Source organism: Sciurus vulgaris (genome assembly GCF_902686455.1).
Source record: "Sciurus vulgaris genome assembly, chromosome: 7".
NCBI classification, from domain to species: domain Eukaryota; kingdom Metazoa; phylum Chordata; class Mammalia; order Rodentia; family Sciuridae; genus Sciurus; species Sciurus vulgaris.
In genome coordinates this window covers 3,769,522-3,790,320 of record NC_136467.1, presented here as the reverse complement: position 1 = coordinate 3,790,320, position 20,799 = coordinate 3,769,522, and the positions used below count along the sequence as shown (strand labels likewise).

The window sequence follows — 20,799 nt, the reverse complement described above, 5'->3', positions numbered from 1 at the left end:
GCACATGGACACAGCAAAAAAGCTGGAGTATCCATCCTCATTTCAGATAATGTGGACTTGAAGCTAAAACTAGTCAGAAGGGATAAAGAAGGACATTACATACTGCATAAGGGAAGCATAAATCAGCAAGACATAACAATCATAAATATCTATGCCCCAAACATTGGCTCATCCATGTACGTCAAACAAATTCTTCTCAATTCCAGAAATCAAACAGACCACAGCACAATAATACTAGGCAATTTTAACACACCTCTCTCACAACTGGACAGATCTTCCAAACAAAAACTGAAGACAAAAAAGAAACCATAGATATCAATAACACAATAAATAATTTAGACTTAACGGACATATATAGAATATACCATTCAACAAAGAGTGAATACACTTTCTTCTCAGCAGCACATGGATCCTTCTCTAAAACACACCATGTTTTATGCCATAAAGCTAATGTTAGCAAATACAAGAAGATAGAGATACTACCTTGTATTCTATCAGATCATAATGGATTGAAATTAGAAATAAATGACAGAATGAAAAACAGAAACTACTCCAACACGTGGAGATTAAATAATATGCTATTATATGATGAATGGATAACAGAAGACATCAGGAGGGAAATTAAAAAATTCTTATAAGTAAACGAGAACAAAGACACACATCATATCAAAATCTCTGGGGCACCATGAAAGTAGTACTTAGAGGAACATTTATTTCATGGAGCACACTCAATAAAAGAAGAAAAAATCAACAAATAAATTACTTAACACTATAGCTCAAAGCCCTAGAAAAAGAACAGAGCAACACCAAAGTAGTAGAAGACAGGAAATAGTTAAAATCAGAGCTGAAATCAACAAAATTGAAACAAAAGAAACAATAGAAAAAATTTTAAAAATAAAGTGGATTCTTTGAAAAAATAAACAAAATTGATAAATCCTTAGCCACACTGACAAAGAGAAAGAGAGAGAAAACTCAAATTACTAAAATTCAGAATGAACAAGGAAATACAAAACATAATTAGACACAAGTGACACAAGTGAAATACAAAACATAATTAGAAGCTATTTTAAAAATCTATACTCCAACAAAACAGAAAATCTTGAAGACATCAACAAGTTTCTAGAGACATATGAATTACCTAAACTGATCTAGGAGGACATACACAACTTAAAGAGACCAGTTTCAAGTAATGAAATTGAAGAAGTTATCAAAAGCCTACCACCAAAGAAAAGTCCGGGACCAGATGGGTTCTCGGCCAAGTACTACAAAACCTTTCAAGAAGAGCTCATTCCAATAATCCTCAAAGTACTGCATGAAACAGAAGAGGAGGGAACCCTCCCAAACTCATTCTATGAAGCCAATATCACCCTGATACCTAAACCAGACAGAGACACATCAAGGAAAGAAAATTTCAGACCAATATCCATAATGAACATCAACGCAAAAATTCTCAACGAAATTTTGGCAAATCGCATACAAAAATATATTTAAAAGATAGTGCACCACGATCAAGTGGGTTTTATCCCAGGAATGCAAGGTTGGTTCAACATCCAGAAATCAATAAATGTAATTCACCATATCAACAGACTTAAAGTCAAGAATCACATGATTATTATTTCAATAGATACAGGAAAAGCATTTGAAAAATACAACATCCCTTCATGCTCAAAACACTAGAAAAAACAGGGATAGTGGGAACATTCTTTAACATTGTAAAGGCCATCTATGCTAAGCCCATGGCTAATATCATTCTAAATGGTGAAAAATTGAAAGCACTCCCCCTAAAAACTGGAACAAGGCAGGGATGCCCTCTTTCACCACTTCTATTCAACATTGTCCTTGAAACTCTAGCCAGAGCAATTAGACCAAAGAAATTAAAGGGATATGAATAGGAAAAGAAGAACTCAAACTATCCCTATTTGCCAATGACATGATTCTATATTTAGAGGAGCCAAAAAATTCCACCAAACACTTTTAGAACTCATAAGTGAATTCAATAAAGTAGCAGGATATAAGAACAATGTTCATAAATCAAATGCATTTTTATACATAAGTGATGAATCTTCAGAAAGAGAAGTTAGGAAAACTACCCCATTCACAATAGCCTTGAAAAAAATAAAATACTTGGGAATCGATCTAACAAAAGAGGTGAAAGACCTCTACAATGAGAACTACAGAACACTAAAGAAAGAAATTAAAGAAAACCTTAGAAGATGGAAAGATCTCCCATGTTTGTGGATACACAGAATTAATATTGTCAAAATGGCCATACTACCAAAAGTGCTATACAGATTCAATGCAATTCCAATTAAAATCCCAATGATGTACCTTACAGAAATAGAGCAAGCAATCATGAAATTCATCTGGAAGAATAAGAAACCCAGAATAGCTAAAGCAATCCTTAGCAGGAAGAATGAAACAGGGGGTATCGCAATACCAGAACTTCAACTCTACTACAAAGCGATAGTAACAAAAACAACATGGTATTGGCACCAAAATAGATAGGTAGATCAATGGTACAGAATAGAGGACACGGACACAAACCCAAATAAATACAATTTTCTCATCCTAGACAAAAGTGCCAAAAATATGCAATGGAGAAAAGATAGCCTCTTCAACAAATGGTGCTGGGAAAACTGGAAATCCATATGCAACAGAACGAAACTAAACCTCTATCTCTCACCCTGCACAAAACTCAACTCAAAATGGATCAAGGACCTTGGAATCAGACCAGAGATCCTTCATCTTACAGAAGGAAAAGTAGGTCCAAATCTTCAACATGTCGGCCTTGGATCAGACATCCTTAACAGGATTCCCATAGCATAAGAAATAAAAGCAAGAATCAATAACTGGGATAGATTCAAACTAAAAAGCTTTCTCTCAGCAAAGGAAACTATCAGCAATGTGAAGAGAGAACCTACAGAGTGGGAGAATATCTTTGCCACTCATATTTCAGATAGAGCACTAATCTCCAGAATATACAAAGAACTCAAAAAAAACTCTACACCAAGAATACAAATAACCCAATCAATAAATGGGCTAAGGAAATGAACAGACACTTCATAGAAGAAGATCTACAAGCAATCAACAAACATATGAAAAAATGTTCAACATCTCTAGTAATAAGAGAAATCCAAATCAAAACTACCCTAAGATTCTATCTCATCCCAATTAGAATGGCGATTATCAAGAATACAAGCAACAGTAGGTGTTGGCGAGGATGTGAGGAAAAAGGTACACGTATAAATTGCTGGTGGGTTTGCAAATTAGTGCAGCCACTCTGGAAAGCAGTGTGGAGATTCCTCAGAAAGTCTGGAATGGACCTACCATTTGACCCAGCTATCCTACTCCTCCACCTATATGCAAAGCACTTAAAATCAGCATACTACAGAGATACAGCCACATCAATGTTCATAGTTGCTCAATTCACAATAGCCAGACTGTGGAACCAACCTAGATGTCCTTCAACTGATGAATGGAAAAAGAAACTGTGGCATATATACACAATGGAATATTACTCAGCCATAAAGAATAATAAAATTATGTCATTTGCAGGCAAATGGATAAAATTGGAGAATATCATGCTAAGTGAGACAAGCCAATCTCAAAAAACCAAAGGACGAATGATCTCACTGATAAGCGGATGATGACACATAATGGGGGTGGAAGGGGGCAAAAATGGAGGAAGGAGGGACTGTATAGAGGGGAAAGGGGGTGGGAGGGGTGGGGGGGAAGGAAAAAATAACAGAATGAATCAAACACCATTACCTATGTAAATGTATGATTACGAAATGTACATATGTTACTTCATATGTACAAACAGAAACAACATGCATCCCATTTGTTTACAATAAAAATAAATTTATAAAAATAAATAAAAGAAAAAGGAAGAGAGAGAGTGAGCAAGTTCATAAATGTCTTTGAGCTAATCCATTCTCGTGCTTCACCTTATGTCAGAAAGGTGAGGTGTGAACACGCACCAGTCCCCCTGGACCTTGTCCCACGTTGCTCCACGTGTTCAGGGGTCCGCCTTCCCACTCCTCCCTCCCGCTCTCTACTGAAAATCCTTCTGCTGTGTTTGGGCATTGCTGCCACCAGCAATCCCTCCTCTTCTCAAACTTTCCAGGCAGGACCAATTTCTTTCCTTTTTGCCCTAAACAGAACCCCTACTCCCTCCTGATAACAGTTCTTCCTATGACAGAAATGATTACTACATAGGGTAAAGTTCATCTGCAGCTGTGTGGTCACGGGTGTCAAATAGATAACTCTCATTCTTAGGTGCAGTAAGGGATATGTTATTACCACATAGGAGAACCAGGTTGGTTCCCCCCAGGAAAAATAATTATTTTAAAGTTGTCAACTATGACCTTCCCCTCCCTTACTTTACTATATAACCAGAGAAAAGTACATATGAGGAGACATCAATGACACCCAGTGAGTTCCAGGACGCCTTTGTTGTACAGCACCCCAAGGAAGCCCAGCTGAAAAGGGCTTGCAAGAACTTAGTTAAATTTCCCTCCCCGCAAAAGGAAGCTATCTTAGAAAGTAAGTAAAAATCATTTGCAGAAAAGCAGTGACAGGATTGCAGTTTAATGTGGAATGAGCTGGATGTGAGTTCAGGCTGGGTCCACAACACAAACATGGAAGAGAAATCCAGAGAAGCTTCATGACTCACCAAAAGAACTGAGCAGACCGCTTAACTTGGCACACAAAACACTAAGTGAAATGGGTAGAGACACACTGTCTACCAGGTCAAGTTAAAACGAAGACCAGATAATGAACTCTGGATTCCAGTACGGCAATTTGTTTCAATCAACCCAGAGAAAAGTCACAGTGATCGTTCCCCTCTGGGAATGGCCACAGCTCTGGTTCCCACGGGACTCCTTATCAGTCACTCTAAAATGAAGCGGGGCCACTGAACCTCATTATCCAGCCCTCCAATAGTGTCTGACATGAATAGTCCGACAAGAGGAGGCAAACCCACCTCCAGTGGCAGACCTCGCACCATCCAGGGTGACACCGAAAACTTACCAACAACGCCTCCCTGACATGCATGGCCACATTAAACAAGATAACAAGGAACCCAAACTCCCTGAGGTGTGAGTACGACACCAGGGTACACAGGGTAAAAGCTAGTTTGGAATGACATAGGAGGAAGGCTATGTGCAAACTGAACTCTGGAAAAGCATTTGCCGTGCGCTCTCAAAATATCAAGAGGAATGAGCACCATGAGATTGCCAATGCAATCACAAGACAGACTGAAATGAGGAGATGCACCCAAACACAGGTGCAAATTTAATTAAAAGCACCACTATGAATTTAAGCAGAAGTATAAACAGTACCAAGAGAATCATGCTGCAGAAGTTCAAGCCAATGACACAGAATGAATGTGTGTGTTTCTAGAACAAGTACTCAAAGAACAGAAGAAAACGAGAGACAGGTACTTGGTGATCTTAAGAGAATGAAATCAATGTGAAGAATCCAAGCATCAGGAAATGAAGGTAAGAATATCGTGAACTAAAAGGACTTTTAACGTGACTGAGAAAGCCCCCCAGATACCTGGCTAAATTAATAAAAGTTAAAACATTGACATATATTCTATGAGCAAGTTATGGCTTTTATAAATATTTAGAAATGAAAAAAGTCACTTTTACTAAGGAAAGTGGGAATGAGCTCAGATTTCTCCTTCACAACTGTGGACAGGAGTGTGAAGGAAGCCACCTCCAACAGCCTTCTGAGAGTCAAAGCCCACCCCAGGAACTCTGGACCCGGCTGCCATCTGACTCGCTCCAGTGACTTGACACCCAGATTCTCTCATTTGGTGCTTTTTTCCCTCTTCTGGTCAGGAATCATTTCTACCTATAAACTGGACCTACTTTATCAACACAACAGTAAAAGTCACATCAAAAGAGAGGGGTCAGAGTGTTGGGGAGGTGGACACAAGGGAGGCCCGGGCATGCTGATCTGCGCCCTGCGCTCCCCGCCGCCCTGCCAGCCCTGTGCCTGGCCAGGCTCTTCATGTCCCCAGTCTCTCCTCAGACTCGTGCCTGGAGAGCTGCCTGGGTCACACACTGCCACACACCCAGTCCAGCACCACCCAGATCCTATTTTGAGCATTCCTTCTCCAACATCCCTCAAAAAATAACAACAAATCTAAAATCTCTTCAAGGTGTCAAGATTTAACTGAGTTTACTCATCCGTTCCAACACTCGGCTTATGGAAAGCTTGGTACAGCGTCAGAAATCAGAAACAGCGATGCTGCAACCCTGCTCGGGCTCACTGTCACAATCCCGCTGTGATCCTCAAGCACCCGTTCGTAATGTATTTTGTTGCTCCTAGCAAATGCCAAGACCCTAGGCCGCCCTCTCCACCTCTGGGCACACCATGGGGCACACAGACTCGCCAACTCTCCCACACTGAACTCTAGAGAAGTGAAATCATCAAGTGCCGCCACCTGACAAGGCGCTGAAGCTCAGGGAAGCCCGTCAGTTTGTCAGGTTGCCAGGGACAGGGGAATCCTGTTTGCCACCAGCCCCCAGTCCTGGCCCTGGTCATTTTAGAGATTTTTTTCTTCATACAATCAAAACTTCAGAAATAGACCGCCATATGTGATTCTACTAAGTTATTAAATTGGTATCTTACAGAAAACAGTTATTTCTTACATTAGGTACATCTGATACAATTCAAACAGATTATTTTCAATATTTAATCCAAATTTAGAAGATTCATCTTTCTTATGAAATAACTAATGACTTGCATTCTTAAATCCAGATGCTGAATGCTCTCAGCACTCACTCCCCTGAGTTCCCAAGTTCACTACGTCTCTGAAAGTCATCATGAAGCATTTCTCTGGGACATGAAAACAGTGCTTTTGGTATTTCTGAAAGTCTCGAGCAACGCCAGCCATGAGGCATCACAGTTGGTTCTCCCCGAAAGGGGGTACATGAAGCCAGGGCTCATCAGGAACATAGCGCCTGGAGGACTGAGAACTCGATGAGCACAGGAGGCGTCTCACGGTGGCCTCTGCTGCTGGCCTTAGCAGACTGCTGCCACCTGGGAATGCTGTGCTGCTGCTACCTCGTCTTCTGACTTTTCAAGAGAAAGCAGAAATCCAATTCATTTGACAGTCCTCCAAATTCTAGATATTGGCCACTGATTCAGAAAACCCCACCAGCACGTGCCAGCCACGCTAAATGCACCTGTTAGCTGTCGTCAGTCTTGCAGCCTCCAAGTCCCAACCTCTCTCTGCTGATGAGTTTGTACAAGTGAGTGATGCTTTGAGAGGGCACTCAGCTGTTGCCATGATTTACCTGACACCCTAACATGTTAAAATACTGAGAAAATGTACAAGGGCATCTTATTTCCTACACTGTGACAGTAGTAGAAATTATGTTTACATTACTTACCCTGCTGACTTCCTTAGGAGCTGATTCATCTGAGGGATGAAGGGAAAAAGACAATTAGAAACCCTGAGCAGGTTCTGAAATTCAGAGCATGTCATTTACTCTCAACAAATTCAAGACTCTTTTGCAACGCTTCTTCTTAGGAAATCTTAGAACTGTATTTTTCAAAAACTGTAAAGGTTAAACATAACAAATAGAAGCGAACAGTAATTGCAGAGGAAAAATGAAATACCACCACCACAGTAACACTTTTCCAAATTACCTTTTCAAGATTTCAAAAATGCCTGCCCATATGGCCACAGTGAGGCATATTCAAGGTACCTAGACAGGGTCGACCCCCGTGAATGCAGCAAGGGACCACTGACACTTGTGCTGCGAGGACTCAATACAGCAGACTTGGAGTCGTCTGAGCTGTCCTGCTGAATTCAGGACTGAACGGCCAGCATCCCGGCCAGGTGTGAACCACATCTGCAAACGGTGCTCTCTCTACCTCGGGCCCCAGCAGTCAGGGCATTCGACACCACAGCTCCACAGCACCATTTACTTCAAAGGGAGGCTGATGGTTTGCACCTGGCCCAGGTGAGACCCTAATCCCCCTGAAGAGCTCTTCCTTGGGGATGCTCCAGGCAAGAGGGTGCTTGTGTGATCAACAGGGTGTGAGAAACACGCTGGCAGAGATTCCCATCTGCTGGTCTGAACGTCTTATGACCTGAAGAGCATTTGTGTGACGCTAACAGAGAGGAAGCTCAGCCTGGCCTCTGCAGACCCTTTGCCAAAAGGGGTCTTCACGTAATGCCATGCTGCTCTGCGTCATTATTCTGCAAGGACTGCAGGCTCACAGGCACTGTGTTTTCCTTAGCAAATCAAACCCAGTCTAACTGCCAGCATAAGTGCACATCCTGTATCACCTCAAAGCACACAGGCAAAGCATGCCCCACGTCTCTGGCTGATGTGTTCTGACAGGTTATGATTCTCTTTCCTTCTTCAATGTCCAAGATACTTGGCCACTGATTCCTCATGTTTGCTCACTCTTTAATCCTTCAATTCTTCTCAGGCTCACTACTTATTACCCAATCCTACCAATGACAATCTAGTTCCAAATCACATCATGTATCATGATAGTTCCAAGCTGCTTCCTGAGCCCAGTACCTGCCCTGGCAAACATGTCTATGTTGGAGTACACATACACACACACACACACACACACACACACACACACACACACACGTTGCTTCTGAAAGCCCCGCCCTGCAGTCACTGGCCACACCACCTGGGGAAGGTGTCCCCCTAGGGAGCCTTAGTCTAGAGTGAAACACCGACCTAACAACATGAACTACTATAGAAAAAGTCTGTTTTTGTTTTCTTGCAAAGAGCATTCTCCAAGTACAGAAAAAGCAGCTCTGCCTCCTCCTGCCTTTCCATGCCACTTACTATAAAAGGATCTGAAAAGCCTGATAATAAAAATATAGATACATAATCAAAAATGCACAGGGAAAAATGAGGGCAAATGTTTATATTTATTTACATGAAAAGCTGTCCATGATTTGGTCAAATTAGAAAGGAGGGAGGTGCAGTGCTACTGGAGGAGCCTACCTTGGCTTCCTATACATTTTTAAAGTTTTATATGTATTCACACAAATGGATCCCAATTAAAAATTATTTTTTCTACAGTATTCTATGTCTTAAGTCTGAAAGCAAAAAATGTTAACACAGACTTCATATATGAACGTAAACACGCATCTTTGCGAGTATCTTTTTTCACTACACATTTCTGAATTTATGTAATCACAATAAACTGCAATGTGAATAAGTGAGTATTTTCCCTAACAGATGGATTCCAAAACACAACCTATGTATGAGGACAATAAATCAACGTCCAGTGCACATGACCAGGTATCGGACCCAAAGAAGCACAGTCCTTCCAGGAAGCCCCGCCAAGTTATTGCATGGGCCTGTGGCACCTCCCTGTGTTGGCCCCGAGAGGTTCTCATGCTGCTGGGAACCTCATGTGTGCAGCCTGCCAACACCCACTTCTGCTCCTGTGACAGTGCATGCCCGGGCAGGGGTGGCCGCCATCAGTGAGCAGGGGACAACCCACTAGTGGTGCTCCTCCTTTGTCCAGTCAGAACCGGGAGGAGGAATCTTGCACTCAAAGAGGTTCAACCAGCATATTCTGGAATTCCCTGAACAGAGTACATGCATGTCACTGTCACATGTATAATGAGGAAAAATAAAAGCCAGTTTATTATGACTAAGCACAAACAAAATAAGCAATTAGCATAGAAAACAGAGTCAATAGCAAAAAGAGAACCAAGAAAATTATGTCTGAAAACACATGATGTAAGAGTTAAAGATAATATACTCTTTGGAAACCAAAGGCAGGAAATTATGGCTGAGGTGATTTTGATTGCTTAATATAAAAGCCAAATGAGTGCCCTACAGCAGGTGCTCCCTTCCTTGACTGTGAACTCTGTGGGAACCTGACCTGGAGGTTCTCACAGGAGGGGCGCTGCATTTGTCCTTTGCTCTACCCATACAAAGTTGTTTCAAAACAAAATCTTTAAAAATAATGCTAATCAGGAAAAGCTGCAATCTAATATTAAAAACTTTGCACCGCAAGTTCTATGAAAATCATGTTAATATTAGATGTAAAACAAAGAATTAAAAAAAAAAAAGTTTGGCCAGGTGTGGTGGCACACACTTGAAATCCCAGTGACTCCGGAGGCTGAAGCAGGAGGATGGTGACTTCAAACCCATCCTTAGCAACTCGGTGAGACTCTGTCTCTAATAAAATATTTTTAAAAAGGGTTGGGGATGTGGCTCGGTGGTTAAGCATCCCTAAGTTCAATCCCTGGTACAAAAAAAAAAAAAAAAAACTTTGATTAGTAAAGAAGACTAAAGAAGACATCTAGAATCTAGAATAAAAAGGGGAGGTAACTATTTCATGCCTATGTGATAAATTAAGATTGAAAACTACATTTTCCATTCCAAATTCTGAATTGTGATATTCACATGACCTAACTGCAAAATTCCAGTGACTAGTTATGAACAACGTCTAATATTTTAACTGTTTGTTTTCTTGACATTTAACATAGGGTCATTTTTACTAAATCTCCCATGGACAGGCTGATTCTTTCCTCTGTTCTCAGAAAATACCAAGGAGTAACATATGGGAAGTATTGTGTATCCAAGGAGACTCCCTGACCTTCTGGTCACTGGAAAGACTCACTCGCTGCACTGCTATCCTTCAAAACTATTCAACTCACCTTGTTTTTCACACTTCACAGTGTTCCTAAATTCCACAGGGAATCCGCAGCACACAAGACACACACTCCAACAAGCCTGGCCTTGGTAGGGCTCCGGATGGGTTTGCTCCCTCTTCACTCACAACCTTCCTACCTTCAAACAGCATTTACCAAGCACATAGGGGTCACGCATTTCTTGGTGCTTTCAGTTACCTCAGAGATCAAAAAACACAAAAAGAAAACAAACGAACAAACAAAAAAAAAACCCTTGTCTTTGAAGCTTTATTCTAAAGATCGAAGATGATAAGCATAAGGGACTGGATTATAATAGCAAGTTGGGAGTGCTTTCAGGTGGGAGGGCAGGGCCTGTGGCCCAAGCAGTGGGAAGGGAGGGCCACGCTGCAGTACTGGAAAGGCTGGTACAGTAGGGGACGCGCCCGGGTGCCGGGTACAGTAGCAGCACGGACAGGGCCCAGCCTACTGGACTGCTGCTTTTTAACAGCAAGTCTTCCAAGACCAGCTCAGCTTCCAGTTCAACCTCGCAGGAGCAACAGATGAACTAACCTGTCTTTCTCAACATTTGTACATCCCTTCCCTGTTAGGAAGGCAGAATACTTCGGAAAATAAAACATTGGGGACTGGAGTCAGGGGCAGATCTCTTCTCAAACCTCAGCTTCACTTACCCACCCAAACTGGCATTCTTGACCTTTCCAAACTTGTTTTTCTCATACTTATAAAGTGAAATGAGTTACGATGATGTTCAAATTAAATGATGTTAGCACATTCATTCATGCACAAGGCCGGCTCTCAATAAAGCGCAGCTTCACTCCCTCCCGCTAAAGCAGACATGAACTGTGTTGTCTTCCACTGTTAACTAGAGGCACGTGAATGAATGGCTTACCTCCTTAGCGCAACATAAAGTTTGAGAAGATTCACATAAATTCTTGGCACACAAGCTTCTGACCCCAAGCACTTTCCTTGGGTTTGAAATTTTGGCATTTTACCTCTTCATTTCTTGTTGTGTTCTAAATGACATTCTTTAGAACTTCCCATTATGCAGGAGTATCACCTGCCTGAGCTGCCCCATGTTGCTCAAGGTTATCACAGCAAGCTGCGTGCCCAGAACACTAAGACAGGTAGCATCTGTGGCCACTTCTCGCCACCCTTAACATAACTGGCTTGGGCTGTCCCCATAATTCTTATGGCCTCAAATATAATAAACAACATACTAGTTTATTACATTATTGCCTGTCTTTCCCTCATCCTCACACAATGAAGCTTCAAGGACAGCATAATTGTTTTTCATGTGCAAAATTCTGTATCATCAGTGCCTAGACCCATAGCATACAACACAGACAACTGGATAAATACCTGTTGAATGAACAACTGCACATATAACCAGCTATATTAGATAAGTTTATCCATGGGTATAATTAGGGTGATTATGAATATTTATTCAATGAATGCTAAGTTTGTATCCTTCCTGAGTGAACTGAATTATTTTAATTCTAAAATTTTATATTGACCAGACCATAAATTTATAATAAAATGTTTGCCCATATAATAGAACTGAAGCCACTACCATATTGAATAGAAAATTTATACAACCCTCTGTAAGAATTTATTTATGACATTATATATTCTTCCAACTTATAAAAATATTTTCATAAAGTACTGATAAAATATCACTCAATATTAGTAAACAATTGAAATGAATATTTCCAAATACAAAATTGCATAGATAATACATTTCAGAAACTTCAGTACTACAGAAATGGAAACCAGATGTCTGAATATAAAGATAACCTGGAGGTCTGAAGTCAAAATATCACTGTTTTGTCAGCTTTTTCACTACTGTGACTGAAAGACCTGACAATAGTAATTTTAAGGAGGAAAGGTATATTTGGGGACTCACAGTTTCAGAAGTCTCAGTCCACAGTCAGTCGGGTCCATTACTGGGGGCTCAAGCTAAAGCAGAACATCACTGTGGAAGAGTGTTGTGGAGGACAGTGGCTTAAGACATCCAATTAGGAAGCAGAGAGGGACTTCATTTGCCAGATTCAAAATTTATGCCCCAAAGGCACACCCCCAAGGACACACCTTCTCTAGCCACACCCTAACTGCCTTCAATTATCACCCAGTTAATCCCCATGAGGGGATTAATTCACTGACAGGGTTAAGGCTCCTAAAACTCAATCATTTCACCTCTGAGTGTTATTGCATTGTCTCACACATGAGCTTTTGGGGGACAGCTCACATTCAAACCAAAATAGTCACTTACACTATAAAGGTAAAGAGCTAGTGACCAGGATTTGAAAGAAAAGGTAGAATGTGCACTGATACTCTGAGATGAAGATACAAAATGACAAAGAGTTTTGATAAGCTATTTTAAATTCTGAGGAAGAATAACATTAGATTCATGGTTTGTAGATCAACCAAATGTAGATAGAGTAGAACAGCACTTCTCCAGGATTCAATAAGGAACAGAAAGGATTTTATATCCTCCTAGTTTTTGTACAACTTTTACTCCATTGTTATCATTCATAAGTAAATGGAAATGGTGAGCAAAACAGTCTAAATCAGCAACAGTCTTTAAATCTAGTCCTCTATAATCAAATCCTTAAATAAAGATTTGGTAGGCATATATTATTTGTATATTTATAAGACTGTGATGACTACACTGCGAATATCTGAAAATATCTGTTATGGTTTGGATGTGAGGTGTCCCCAAAAAGCTCACGTGTGAGATAATGCAAGAAGGTTCAGAGGAGAAATGAATGAATTATGAAAGCCTTAACCCAATCATGGAAGTAATCACCTGATGGGATTAACTGAGGGGGAAATGAAGGCAGGTGGGATGTGGCTGGAGGAGGTGGGGTATTGAGGGCATGGCTTTGGGGTATATATTTGTCTCTGGCGCGTGGAGTTCTGTCTCTCTGCTCCCTGATCATCATGTGAGCTGCTTCCTTCACCATACTCTTCCACTATGTTGTTTTGCCTCACCTTGAGCCCCCAAACACACTTTTCCTCCTTAAGTCGTTCTGGTTGGGTCCTTTAGTCACAGTGGCAAAAAAGCTGACTAAAACAGAAATTGGTACCAGAAGTGAGGTTCTTGCTGTGACTAACTTGGTCATGCAGTTAAGAAGCTTTTTCAGTTCTTTTGGATTTGGATCTTTTATAGCAGTGCCAGCTATAAACACTTTAAATTGTAGTAAGCAGAGCTTAACAATCAATACTGGTAGGAGCTCAGAAGACCAGAATACCAACAGGATGGTGCACAGTGAAGACAGGGCTCAAGAGGGTTTAGCAGAGGACTCTTTTGGAGTTTGGACTAGAGGTCATTCCTGTTTGTTCTGGCCCATGTCCTAAGACTTCCTGTGAGGCTGATTTTAAAAACAATAAACTTCTTAATGTGGTGAAAGGAATGTCTGGGCAGCATAGCATTCTGGCAGTGGCATGGGTATTGATGGAGGCTTTTAGCCAAGTTTACTGTGATATTCAGGAGCAGAAAGCAGAGCAGAAAGATCTCAAAATCATGAACTTGAAAGGGAGGAGTAAAACTGGGGAAAAGGAAGCTGCAGTTGTTAACAACAATACTACCACTAAAGAAATCCTGAAGACTCTGTGCAGAGACAATAAGAAAGATGGCTTGAGGGCATCTAAGGAGCTGGCAAGACCACACCCACCTCAGGCTCAAGGAGGTAAAAGTAAAAATTCTCTTTAGAAGAGACCAGTGGGGTGCCCTTCTTGCTTCCCTCCACCATACTCTTCCACCATGATGTTCAGCCTCACCTCAAGCCCTGAAGAATGGAGCCTGCTGTATATGGGCTGAAACCTCTAAAACCAAGAGCCCACAAATAAACTCCTCAACAACTGTGCTGGTCATATCTTTTAGTCAAAGTTGCAAAAAAGCTGACTAAAACAATACCAAGTCTTAGCATTCTAGTTCTTTCAGTCACGCCCACATCTGCAATTTGTAAACTCTTATTACTTTACTTTTACTATATCTTATCACATATAAAAGATAGAATAACTAGAAAATACAAATAAAGAAAGGCAAATTTTAAGCCACTCAATACCACACAAAATTAAAGATCATAAAAATTTCAATTATCTCCTATATTTTTTCTGTGCTTAAATACACATAAATATAATTCCTATTTCCTAAGTGTCATACTAAATAAACTATTTTAATTTGCTCTCTCAAATTAAAAATATATTATGATCAATATATGTACCTAAACGTAGGTACCTAAATCATTTTATGATTATGCTATAAAATCATGCTACATCATATGTATGCTGTAAACAACAGACCACTATGCTATATTCCACTGGCCAAATTATCTTACTTGATTTAATCAATCACAAACACATACAGACTTCCCAAAATTATACACAATGCTAACAGACACACTCTTGTATGCATACCTGTGTGTGTCTCCCTAGTAACAAACATATTTAAGTCCCTAATGTTTGGTTTCAACAAATATCACTGCTTTGTTAAATGTTTTAAAAGCATAACCTTTGCTCAGTAGGATGTTTAATAACCATTTAAAAATTTTAATCTACAAAATGAAAAATGTTACAGCTAAAAGATCCTCAGAGACCATATAGTCCAGTCTAATATAACAGGAGCCATACAAACTCTGACCCCAGTACCCACCCACATTTCCACACCGTGGCCCTCCTCATTCACCACTGATCATTCCATCTATGTGTAAAATAACCTCCTTCCTAACTTAAATAATCACATTCCATGAGATAACTCTATTTTGTCCAGTGCTAGCCTTCTGATTGGGCATCTAGTAACTAATCATATCACTACTGAGGGTTTCTGGCATCCCTGCTGGTCCAAGTTACCACTGGGGTCACCATACCCCGTGGCTGTGTTCCCAATGCCACATAAAAGCTTGCTTCCATTAAGTGACTGAGGTAATCAGTCAGCACTGAGCACTTGGTACATAGGACCAAAGTGTAGAGGAATGGAAGAGGCAGCTTAACAGGGCGACAGAGGAACCAGAACAGGGTGCGGTTCTCCTTCCCAAACTCAGTCTAATCATAAAAATGCTAGATTCAGTTGATTGATAGTCAGTACTAGAGGATCCTGTCTAGGGAAACTCCACAAGGAGCTCCAGTTTCAAAAAGCAAAGATGGTGGGTGTATTAGTCAGGGTTCTCTAGAGGAACAGAATCAACAGGAAGTATGATTATAAAAAGGGGATTTTTAAAAAGTAGAATGGCTTCCACTATCAGAAGCTGGATAGTCCACAATGGCTATCAACAGGCTAGAGAGCTGGAAGAACCAGTAGCTGCACAGTCCAAGATGCTGATGCCTCAGAATAAGAGGGATCTATGATGCTACCCCAGTCTGAGACCGAAGGCTTCTGGAAACTCCCTGGAGAATCACTGGTAGAGTCCATTTTGGAAGGGTGAAGGAGCGAGAGTCTGAAATCCTCAAGCGATTGCAGCAGCAATCAAGAACCCCTTCAAAAAGAATCCAGCTTGCATCTGCTGCTGTTTCCTTGTTCTTCCAACTTTTATTCCACTGAAGCTCCAGCCTACTGAACAGTGCTGCCCACACTTACAGAGGGTCTCCACTTCAGTCCATTATCCCACATGCTAATCATTCCTAGACACACCCTGACTGACACACCCAGAAGCCTCTTAATCTCTGACATCTCTTAATCCAATCAAGTTGACAATTTAAATTAACCATTAGAGCAGGAGTTCCAGATACAAGGCAATGTCAGCTCAAGAATCTGAAGAAGCAGGGAACACCAGACAGTGACAACTGCTCAGCAAACAGGAGTGCTGCAGTTGTCACTGGTTTGGTTGGAAAGTATAAGACAGGAGAGCCAGGGAACTCATGTCTCTACTGCAGCCAGGGAGGCCTGGTAGCTTGCATTAGGGCAGCACAAAAAACAACTCCATGCAAGAGCATAATCCCTGCAGACTGCCACTGCCATGACAAAGTCAGAGAAGGGACCAAAACTCCCACTTCACCGACCAGACAAGCTCAGGTGTAAGCCCTCGTGAATCCACTCTCTGGGACTGGGGACAGGATAGGCAGGATACAGACAGAAAAAGGAAACCAGGTGGGACATCTGGAAAATCTAAGGATGGTAATGGAATTGGCGCCAGTTGTAAACAGCTGGCCAGACTTTGCACCCATGGCTCAGTTCTGTCCACGTCTTTCCCCACATCATTACTCAAGCACTCACATTCTAAACGGTCCTATTTTCTCTAAGAATTGTTCATAACTATGTTGGGAGCCTATATTCTTTCAAGGAAATGCCACAAATCTTCTCTCAGAAAAAATGAGCATGCATCCACAAGCTCTGAGTGTGTTTCAAAAGGGGCAGAGTGGACGCTAGTTGTATTCAAAAGTTGACTGGCATAAAAACTATTTTAAATCCTGAATTCTAAGAAAAAAATTTATAAAATTCTCCTTCATATATTCTAAAGTAACATGCATTTCCTTGGTACAAAAACACTAATAAACCAGGCTAAATACATAGTCAAAAAAAGGAAGATCACTGCTCTACTTTCAATTTTATTTTCTAATTGTGTACTGATCCCCTAATGGTAGCCAATATTAGTGTTTAGGAGGTATTTTTCCTCACTTTTTCCATTCCTGAGTAAACATAACCATACAATTACTTGTTGTTTCTCTAATTAAAATGGCATTTAAATACTATACACATTAAACTAGAGTTTAACTCTGTCACTTAAAAATGCAAGGATATTTCCAAGAATTGTAGACTTCTAACTCTATATTTTGAATTAATGTAGAACATTCCATAATATAAATATATCATGATTTATTCGGTATCCCCTTCCTTATGGATATTTAATTTGATTTCAGTAATTTCTGTCTATAAGCAACACCATGATGCTATTATGGGATGCATATCTTTAATATTTTCACTCTTTAAAAAATATGGACTATTCCCACAAAAGAAACAGTTACAGATAGAGGTTATTTTCCTGTGAAAGAGTTTTTGAATAATGCATAATTGAAAGCACAGATGAACAGTAATACTAGCTATGTGATCACTTGTGGGCATATCCAACACAGTATCACTTCCGTGTAAAAACGCATTGTCTGATTTGGTGAAAAGGAAAATTATTGTTCTTGAGAACACTTTGATTAAGAGGAACACAATCTCAGGAAAACTTCTGAAACCTACCAACTCTACCTTCAGACTTGATTTCAATCATTTTAAACTATAGTAAGACCATGTTCTTTGTCACTCAAAAAGCTGTAAAATATTACAGTGTGTTCCCAGATCTTCTTGATTTGTAGAGTACTTTTATTCTAATCAGCTGTAAGTGACATAATTTCTCTGAAGTTTATTCCAGTACACTTGAAATTGTGACCCAGGCTGTCTCTTAGGCCTATTTCCTCTCATTGCAACGCCTGGAGCTTCTGTCCAGGAATCACAGCTCCCAGTGACCCTAAACAGTACAGATGGGGCCAGGAGCTTTAGCCCTTTAGAACCTATGCCATGGGCAGGCCCCCCTAGCAATTCTTGGAAGAGTTTGGTTGGCTAAAAGTGTGTTCCTTCCCTGCAGTCTTAACAATTAGACTTTTTTGTTTCCCCATCTAGCACCTCTGTATCAGGCTGGGACTGGAACTTTGTCTTGCATCTCAGCATGCCTGACAAGAGCCCAGAAAGACTGAGCAGGAACTCTCACAAGGATCCAAATTTGTGTGGAAGGAATTGGTAAAGGAATGAACCCTATGTGCTTTGTTCCTGCAGCATGGGCAAGCTGGACATCTGCTTGGAATTGACTGATACCTGTACTTCCCTGTGCCAGGAAGACGCAGGAGGACACTGCAAAAGGAAAGATCTAGAAACTGAAGGATAAAGTTTACTGACATCCGACCTCTTGGGACTGTTGGGAGGATGAAATGAGATAGCAAAGTACTTATAAATTAATGCTCATTTATCCCTTATAAGCATGTGGCATGAGACTCTTTTATGATTCACCCAGAAGATGGACGCCACAGGCACCAGTTCCAACCATACAATCCCGAGTTCAGCAAGTCCTTCAGAGAGTTCAGCATTGACCAAGTATTCGTCCCATCTCCTTCCAGATTTGTCCAGATCCCTATCACTATTAATTTCAAAAATTAATATAAGAAAAAAAAGGAATGCAGAATTACAGCAGAATGATTTCTAGTTCCCTTTTTCCCCTTGTTATGAGCCCTATTGTTTTATTTGGGGTACCTTTAGGATAATTCAAATATTTTTTAGTTTTTTGTTCCCTTTAAAAGAGGATTCTGAAAATCTTATGCAAGTTTTAAAGTTGCCTTACTAATAAATTTGTTATTGATAAAGATGTACAAAATAGTACTTCAAATCAAACATTTTCTTTAGACTTTAAACATCTCAAAAAGTGTATGCATATTAAAGAAAACCACTTGAATAACTACTTGTGAAGTCATTGTCACAATTAACACATACATCAAAAAACAAGTCCACAGACCTTTGTCATCCCTCCAGAGTCCCATTCCCAAGCAACACCTACTGCAATGCCTAGGTTTTGTATGAACACAACACATAGAAAAGTCCTCATCTATGTCTTGCCTCTTTTACCTAGCATCACTATTCAAGCTCTATCCATGCTGCTGCCTGCATCCATAACTTTCTCTTTTTCTTGCAGAATAGTACTCCACTGTACGTTGGGCACACTACTCTAAGTCCATTCACCTCTGGTGCACGAGTTGCTTGCAATTTGACTCCTATACAAGTTTTCACCTTGACAGTGACATCTAACAGGCTCAGGGCCTCCACGTCCTCCACAGCCCTTGGTCTGGTCACCATCTGAAGTAGGGACAGTTCCCTGTATTTTTGCATCATGGCTTTAAGGAGTTCTAATTTATACACACAGCAGTCACTCCTGTATGCGCATACTTCAGTTCAGTGAGTTCACACAACTGTAAGCAGCACTCGAATCCAGTTTCAGAACATTTCTAGTGCCAGCAGAGAGCTCCCTCTTGCCCATTTCCACATAATCCCTCGTCTACCCACGGCTCAGCCTTCTGCAGTGACACGGCTCCCTCCTCAGATCTGCTCTTACTGTACGTTTCACGTGATGGCATCTCACGATGTGCACCGATGACTTCTGGCTCCTTTCAGTTGGCGTGTTGTCACTGAGACTCACCAGTGCTGGAACACGCATTTGTTCCTCACTGCTGCGTCATCTAATGAAGGGCCTCATGACCTCACATTTCATGGACATTTCACATTTACTTTACCCACTCACCAGATGATGGCCACTGGAATTATGTCCATTTGGAGACAGCTGTAGAGACTGATGCTGCTATGAAGAGTCATGTATGTTTCTGGATTTGAGCATACTTTCCCTCTTGGTATATCCTCAGGAGTGGTACATGGTGAATATAACTTTGATAACTTTTAAGAAATGGACAAACTGTTTTCCAAAGTACCTGTACTATTTCATTTCCCCAAAATCAGGCATAAGTGTTAAGAGTTCAACCATACCCTTACCATACTTGTTATCGTCAGTTTTATTACATTTAAGAGTACAGAATATGCTATAGTTTAGGTGTGAGGCGTGCCTTTATATGTTTTGTGTCTGGTGAGTGGAGTCGCACCCTGTGCTTCCTGATCATCCTGTGAGCCGCTGCCTCCACCACACTCTTCTGCCATCATGTGCAGCCTCACCTGAGGAACGGAGCTGGCTGCCTACTGACTGAGCCCTCTGAAACCATGAGTCCCCAAATACATTTTTCCTCCTCTACAAATGTTCTTGTCAAGTCTTTTAGTCACAGCAGCGAAAAAGCTGTCTGAAACAGAATAGTTTCTCATTGCATTTCCTAATAATCAATGATATTAAGCATCCTTCATTAGACACTTATATATCTTCAAGATAATGAACAGTCAACTATGTTGCCTTCTTAAAAACTGGGCATGTGCCTTTCTATTTAAGAATTTTTTATGTATTCTGAGTTCAAGTCCTCAGTGAAGTTGTTTAATGATTTTTTTTTAATTTTAGGCATTATAATTTTGGTGGCATATGTAAGAAATCTTCCCCACCCAAGATAATGATTTTTATCCCATTTTTTCCTTAGAAATTTTAGAATTTAGCTCTTAGGTTAGGCACATGGTCCATATTCAA

General features: G+C 40.6%; 1 protein-coding gene across 1 annotated transcript in view; it reads right to left on the bottom strand.

Annotated features, from left to right (window-relative positions):
* Positions 1-20,799, bottom strand: part of PDE10A (phosphodiesterase 10A) — a 291,313-nt gene that overhangs the window by 118,952 nt on the left and 151,562 nt on the right. The window contains 1 exon segment of the mRNA XM_079148244.1: positions 7,407-7,435. Within this exon segment, the coding sequence (XP_079004370.1) occupies positions 7,407-7,435 (29 nt within the window).